This window comes from Bos indicus, chromosome 3 (assembly GCF_029378745.1).
Source record: "Bos indicus isolate NIAB-ARS_2022 breed Sahiwal x Tharparkar chromosome 3, NIAB-ARS_B.indTharparkar_mat_pri_1.0, whole genome shotgun sequence".
In the NCBI taxonomy this organism is placed as follows: domain Eukaryota; kingdom Metazoa; phylum Chordata; class Mammalia; order Artiodactyla; family Bovidae; genus Bos; species Bos indicus.
The window spans coordinates 22,689,530-22,696,988 of record NC_091762.1 but is presented as its reverse complement, the minus strand read 5'-3'; the positions used below and the strand labels follow the sequence as shown (position 1 = coordinate 22,696,988).

The 7,459-nt window shown below is 43.0% G+C and overlaps 1 protein-coding gene across 1 annotated transcript; it reads right to left on the bottom strand.

Annotated features, from left to right (window-relative positions):
* Nucleotides 1–2,258: 2,258 nt before the first annotated feature.
* On the bottom strand, nucleotides 2,259–6,845 carry LOC139180159 (histone H3-like centromeric protein A). The gene is made up of 4 exons (XM_070781614.1): nucleotides 6,808–6,845; nucleotides 4,280–4,334; nucleotides 2,984–3,253; nucleotides 2,259–2,471 (listed from the first exon to the last, which is right to left on the bottom strand). Exons 1-4 carry the CDS (start codon nucleotides 6,843–6,845, stop codon nucleotides 2,259–2,261), a joined length of 576 nt encoding a protein of 191 aa, XP_070637715.1.
* Nucleotides 6,846–7,459: the final 614 nt, after the last annotated feature.

Below are 7,459 nucleotides of genomic sequence, written 5' to 3'. Positions count from 1 at the left end.
AAGCCTAGACTGAGGCTGAGAAGAATTATAAAGGAATTAGCTTTCTGGATAGCTTCCCTTCTTTTCCAACTTAAAAAAAAAAATTTCCGTAAGTCAGAAAGAAAAACACCAATACAGTATATTAACGCATATATATGGAATTTAGAAAGATGGTAACAACGACCCTATATGCAAGACAGCAAAAGAGACACAGATGTAAAGAACAGACTTGTGGACTCTGTGGGAGAAGGTGAGAGTGGGATGATTTGAGAGAATAACATTGAAACATGAATATTACCATATGTGAATTAGATGACCAGTCCAACTTCAGTGCATGAAGCAGGGCACTCAAAGCCGGTACACTGGGACAACCCAGAGGGATGGGATGAGGAGGCAGATGGGAGGGGGGTTCAGGGTGGGGGACACATGTACACCCGTGGCTGATTCATGTCAATGGCAAAAACCACCACAATATTGTATTAGCCTCCAATTAAAATAAATTTTAAAAAATTTCCTCCAAAAGAGACTATGATTTAAAATATCACCTAGGAATAAAGGAGGAGGGCAAAATACAGCTCAAATATTTTCTCTCTTATGAAGCTTTTGCCAGCCCTTCCTCTCTCAAGTCCCCAGGACAACATAAATTGCCCTGTCTGTGTTTTCACTGTACTTTGTTCTTACGTGGGTACAGTGTGACTCTGTTTTATTGTAGTGCTTTGTTGTGTAGCCTAATTGCTATTGCTAAGTCGCTTTAGTCGTGTCCAACTCTGTGCGACCCCATAGACGGCAGCCCACCAGGCTCCCCTGTCCCTGGGATTCTCCAGGCAAGAACACTGGAGTGGGTTGCCATTTCCTTCCCCAATGCAGGAAAGTGAAAAGTGAAAGTGAAGTTGCTCAGTCGTGTCCGACTCTCAGCGACCCCATGGACTACAGCCCACCAGGCTCCTCCATCCATGGGATTTTCCAGGCAAGAGTACCGGAGTGGGGTGCCATTGCCTTCTCTGGTGTAGCCTAAACTTGTCCTCAAAATTTGACCAAGAGAGCACTTCTTTCTCAGCTGCTGTAGAAGTAAGGTTAAGGGTGATGAAGGAAAGGGAAAACTCAAAACCCCAAGAACTGTGACTGATAAGTCCCCTATAAGGAAGCTACTGTCTCATGGTGAACTAAATCAAAAGAGAATGAACTGCCTTGGTAATTTGGATGTGCTGTAAAGGCTAAATGCTTTCTTTATTGGACAGCATTCCCCAAATTCATGGAGATTCCATGTAGGCTTGTGCTTTGTGACAGAAATGCCTCTGTAAGAACTGACTTAAGTCTAATTGGAAACCTTTTGTTTTCCCCTAGCTGTATATATCTCCCATTAGTACAGATTCTATATTATATTCATTCTTTTTCATTATCTAAAGAGGACCATAACAAATGTTTGTTAAATAGGCTTAAACTATCACTCCATCTTTTTTTTTTTTTTCATTAAGAATTATTTTTATTCTCTTTCCACAAGGAAGTTATAAAAATACCTGTAAAAACATTGAAAAGGCTCTTTAAAATCCTGGAATGAAAAATTCTGAAGTATAAATTATGATACATTGTCTATGATTTGCAAATAAAGAATAAAATAAATTCTACAAGTTGGAATTTCTGAATGATTTTGGCAGGAATTTACCAGAAGGAGCCAGAACATCAAACCTTAACAATTTTCTGTTTTCATCCCAATTGAGTTTTTGAAAAGCTGTATAATCTGTTGACAGGTACAGTCCACATACAAACTTGCTTCTGCCGTTAATGATGAAGTCAATCTGAAGACAGAGATTTGTACGCTGGATGCACCAGGCTCTTCCATGCAACTGACTGGTTTTCTCTTATTTTTTTCCATCATGTTTTAAATAAAAGTAAATATATATATATGGTAAAAAAATTTAAATGGTACAAGAAGATTTAAAATAATCAGTAAATATCCTTTTTGCCTATAACCTAGAAAATCTGATGTCTTCCAAATCATCAGTCACATGAATAATTTGCAAAGTGAAGTCAACCTTAGAGTCTCTTCATCTGAAAATTATTCTCAGGATTTCTGGAATGTGTTGATTCTCTCATATATTGCCTCTGTTACAGAGGAAAGCCATGCAGTCTTCTTCTAAAAAACAACTAACTACAAAAGCAACTCGCACGCTCTGCTTTGAGAGAGCAAGTCCAGGCAACACCTTGTACTCCGTGGATCTGGTCCTGGCTACAGGCAGAAGCTCTGGTATCAACCAGAGATTTGGGCGGGTGGCCAGAGCTCAGCCAAGCCCTTCCTGAATGCCTCGGATCCTCTGGGCCAGCTGCACATCCTTCGGGAAGAGCGTGACGCGGCCGGCGTGTAAGGAGAGGAGATAGGCATCCTCAAAGAGATGAACTAGAAATGCTTCTGCCGCCTCTTGTAGGGCCAACAGGGCCTGGGCTTGCCAATTGAAGTCCACACCACGAGTGAATTGAACACATATTTCTCTTGCCTGTGAAAGAGCGGGGATGGGGAGCAAGGGGAAGAGTAGAGAGGAAAAGGAGACTCAAAGAAGACAGACTCTGTCTGTGAGCCTCCATGAATCTTCACTTCTGTTCTTCCTTCCTGGTGCTTAACCTTGGGACCTAACTAGTAGCTAACACCTAACTAGGTGTCAACTCCAAGGAGGTCAGAGATGGGCACATCTATCCTGGTCATGGTGTGGGGAGAGGAGGAGAGAATCTGTTAGGGCAGGAGAAGGGATGAGAGGGTGGTTGGATGAGAGAGTTCCTTTTACAAAATCAAAGAGCACAGTTTCAAAGGTGGTGGGGGTTAGAAACGAACTCTATAAAGAATGAGAAGTTGCCCTCGGCAGGCTCAAGTTTTCAGGAGCTGAAGTGTCCCTGATCAGATTATAGAAGAGGTCCCTTGCCGTTTGGGCAAGAGATGACAGGGCCCCAACACCCGGGAAATTTAAACAAAGGAGGCTGCACAGGGGTTGGCGGGAGGCTCCCTGGAGCTCACCAGGCGGCATAAGGGGTTCTTTCTTAACAGCAGGTGTGTGGTCTTCTGAAGAGTTCGGATCTCCTTCAGGACTCCATGTCTCCGGCGAGCAAGTGGACGGGAGGACGTGCCTAAGGACGGGGCCGGCCGGCGGGCAGCGGGAGCCGGGCTCACGGGGCGCCTCCTTGGTGTTTGAGGCTTGCGTTTCTGGCGGCGGGGCCACTTGGCGGGCGTGCAGGTCTGGAGCCCTGCGGATCCTTCTATATCACTCCATCTTTTAACTCTGTAAGTCTGAAGGGATAAACAGTGTCAGATATTCATTTTCTTTCTTTAAAGTTCACATTTTTAATGCATTCAAAGTAATGCAAGAAACAAGGCATGATGTCTTTTGATATTAGGCTTTCAAATTTCAGCTCTACCTCTATTTTTTCACAGAACCTATGACTTCCCTCAAGAAGCTGGCAGGACAAGAGATGGCTATTTCTAGACTCCCTTTTGCTTTCCCTTTGTCCTTCTGGATCTGTTTCTTTCTGGTTAGTTGAATTTACAGCTGCCCTTGAGATTTCAGGCCCCAGAACCAAGGGTTCCCAGCATTTCCTTGCAAAAGTTCCATGATTCAGCTATCTCTGCCAGTATGGGCTTCTGAGGAAATGAACCAAAGCTAGCAGTGGTTGCTATGGTGATCAAGTCTCTATGAAGAAAAGTCAGTGAGCATCCATTTGAAGTGGGGGGCATATTATAGTAGAATGGCCATCTGCTAAGAATGAAGTTGTGGAGAAGGAGTCGGGTCAAAGGTGGAAGGTTTAGGGAGTATGGAAAAATATAGAATCGATACTAAGAGGGATGTGTCAGGGAGTTAACAGTGATGTGTAAAGTGATTACATGAAGAGCAATGAGACTCCTGCCCAGGAGAGCATGCATATATCAGAGTGAACCCTGGGAGTGTGGCTTCATGAAAGTGATAGTCGCTCAATCGTGTCCGGCTCTTTGTGACCCCATAGACTGTACTGGAATTCTCCAGGCCAGAATACAGAGTGGGTAGCCTTTCCCTTCTCCAGGCAATCTTCCCAACCCAGGGATCAAACTCAGGTCTCCCACATTATGGGTGGATTCTTTACCAGTTGAGCCACAAGGGAAGCCCAAGAATACTAGAGTGGGTAGCCTATCCCTTCTCCAGCAGATCTTCCCAACCCAGGAATTGAACCAGGGTCTCCTGCACAGCAGGTGGATTCTTTACCAACTGAGCTATTTGTTACTCACAGAAATTCTTTGTGCTGCCTAGGGGTGGCAGCAGACAGAACAGACATGAAGAATTACATGAGGAATAACCCAAGGCTGGGTACTGGCAAAGAAGATCCAAGATTGAAGGAACCTGTGAAACACAAACACACCTCAGATTACTAAGAACTACACTCTCAGAAGTTTTTCAGTTTGCCGCAGAATGAACAGAAGTATGTTTGTGTGAAACTTCAGTGTGATGGAAAACAAAATCTTTTGTTAATAATAATCCTTGAATCACAGGGTTATTATAATAAATTTTGTAACTTATTAATTTATGCAGAATGCCTATTGCATAGTTCATAATCATTAAATTCTTGTCTAGGTATTTCAAAAAATTATCTGAGATTCCAACTAATGTTCAAGTCTTAAGCCATACAACTAGTTAACATTTATTCAAAGAGCTCATAGCCCTTAAAAAGATGTAATGTAGAAACAAAACATATGGATGCCAAGTGGGGTAAGGAAGGTGGGATGAATTGGGAGATTGGGGTTCGTGTACATACACTATTGATACTGTGTATAAAATAGAGAACTAATGAAAACCTACTGTATAGCACAGGGCTGCTGCTACTGCTAAGTCGCTTCAGTTGTGTCCAACTCTGTGCAACCCCATAGACAGAAGCCCACCAGGTTCCCCCGTCCCTGGGATTCTCCAGGCAAGAACACTGGAGTGGGTTGCCATTTCCTTCTCCAGTGCATGAAAGTGAAAAGTGAAAGGGAAGTCGCTCAGTCGTGTCCGACTCTTAGCGACCCCATGGACTATAGCCTACCAGGCTCCTCCATCCATGGGATTTTCCAGGCAAGAGTACTGGAGTGGGGTGCCATTGCCTTCTCCGATAGCACAGGGAACCCTACTCAATGCTCTGTGGTGACCTAAGTGGGAAGGAAATCCAAAAAAAGGAGATATATGTATACGTACGGCTGATTCACTTTGCTGCACAGCAGAAACACAACATTGTATAGCAATTATACTCCAATAAAAATTAATTTTAAAAAGGTGTGATGAACACACCAAAGGTAACTTAGAAACAGGAATCATTAACTTTATGATATAAAACAGCAATGTTGACCTCTGGGAGAATAAAGTCCAAGACTCTCTTGGGCTCTCTCACCTAATACTCCTGTCTCCTGCCCTCTCACAGGGTGACTTGGGATACAGTGGGAGACTCTCCCCTAGAGGAGGAGTCCAAGTTTGGATTGGCCAGTTACCAGCGGGTAAAGCTCTTAAAGAAAACAGTCTCAGTGTGTTTTGTTTCTCTTCTCTTCTCTCCTTTTGTTTCCTTCCAGGGGCAGCCTTGGCAATCTTTCCTCCTTGTCTCCCACGTGATGGCAGGATCTGAGTGAGAAGATCCATGGCAGGTAGCAGAGGTCAAGTCCACATGCAAACTGCAACTGGTACTTGTCTTTTCCTTGTTGCCTGTTATAGTTGTAGGATCAGGGAGGAGGGTTTGGTTTTGTGGAAGGTATTTACAAAGAGTGGGCCCAACAGCCTGCTTTGTTTCCGTGCAATTCAATCCAACCCACTTAGAGAAACAATTTCTCCAAACAGTACAGCCTAGACCACCGGAACATAGAGACTAGTCTACAGACATTGCACAATATTACTTTACTTTCTCTGGTTTACTTCACCTTTTGTCTATAACCATCAGAATCATTTAAACGGAAGGGTTATACAGAATCCCAAAAACCCCTGAATAAAATATCACTTTAATATAGTATTAACGTCACCCTATAATAGAATCTCCATTCTATTATGTACAACACCTGATCCAATATCCACTCTATCCCTCAATCTCAATTCTTTTCATCAATAAATGAAGCTACGAAGATGTTGACTTTAACCTCAGCTGTAAAAGGGGGTTGAACTACACATTTTATTAATTTGATTTTTAATTGGAGGAAAATTGTTTTACAGTGTTGTATTGGTTTCTGCCATACAACAATGCAAATCAGCCATAATTATATATAGATCCCCTCCCTCTTATGCCTTCCTCCCCTCCCCCTATCCCACTCATCTAGGTCATCACAGAGCACCAGGCTGGGCTCCCTGTGTTATAAAGTAACTTCCCAGGAGTTATCTATTTCACACATGATAGTATATATATATATACGTGTGTGTCGGTCCTACTTTCTCAGTTTGCCTAGCCCTTTCTTTCTCCCACTGTGTCCACAAGTCCATTCTCTTCATCTCCATTCCTTTCCTGCAAATAGGAACTATGCATTTTTATATTTACTTTTTAACCTGTCTTTTTATCCATTAGGTGGTAAGTAATTTGAATGCAAGAATCATGCCTTATTTTCTGTGCTTCAAAGCACTGATTTAGTGTCTTTTATATGGTAGCTTTCTAAAACCTATCTGTGGTACCAGAATAATAAGTTCTCAGAATTGGAAGGGATCTGAGAAGTCATAGGACCCAATCCCACATCCTGGAATGAATCTCCTCCCAAACTTCCCGGGTAAGTGATTCATCTTCATGGATGCTCCAGGGAGGGGAGCCTGCTGCCTCACACAGGGCTCCATATTGTAGTTGTACAGCCCTTGTTGTTGGAAAGTGCTTCCTTACCTTGTGCTGAAATTTGTCTCCCTATGAGGGCCATCCATCATACCTCTTACTGTTCTCAGAACCACACATTGTCTTCCTGAGTGCATCTCATAGCTCTTCAAGGATTCAAAGTAGCTTTCATGTTGAGGGGGTTTTAAATAACCTCCATTCCTTTATATGTTCTTCAGAGGAAATGTCTTTGAGGACCCTGTATCTCTCCTTTGGAGATTGGTTGGTCAAAATTTCTCATAAACTATGGAGTCTAGAATCAACCACACAGAACAATGAGCAGAGAAAAGAGTGAACAAAACTTCTGTCCGTGTATTGATGCTTAGGAAAACAGCTTTGCTGGCAGTGGTTCTATTGCCTATTTATTAGTAGCTTTACAGACACAGTGAAAACACACATGTCATTTCATGCAAAAATTCTGTGGAGTCCAATCTTACCCATCCCAAACTCGTGCAGCCAGGTTTGGAGGCCAGGTAAACGGCTTTATATTCAGTTCAGTTCAGTCGCTCAGTTGTGTCCGACTCTTTGCGGCCCCATGAATCGCAGCACGCCAGGCCTCCCTGTCCATGCGGCTGTGACTGGCTTTATATTAATCCCTATTAATTGACTGTCCTCACTGATCAAGCCTATTGAGATGTTCTTAAAACCCTGGCTCGATTAGGAA

What these genes read in the sequence shown, in the direction of transcription:
- LOC139180159 (XM_070781614.1), bottom strand. Translation starts at nt 6,845, where the DNA reads ATGGATGGCCCTCATAGGGAGACAAATTTCAGCACAAG. An exon ending in GAGACAAATTTCAGCACAAG is followed by an intron (nt 4,335 to 6,807) that starts GTAAGGAAGCAC and finishes TGTGTTTCACAG; the next exon opens with GTTCCTTCAATCTTGGATCT. An exon ending in AGCCTTGGGTTATTCCTCAT is followed by an intron (nt 3,254 to 4,279) that starts GTAATTCTTCAT and finishes TTATCCCTTCAG; the next exon opens with ACTTACAGAGTTAAAAGATG.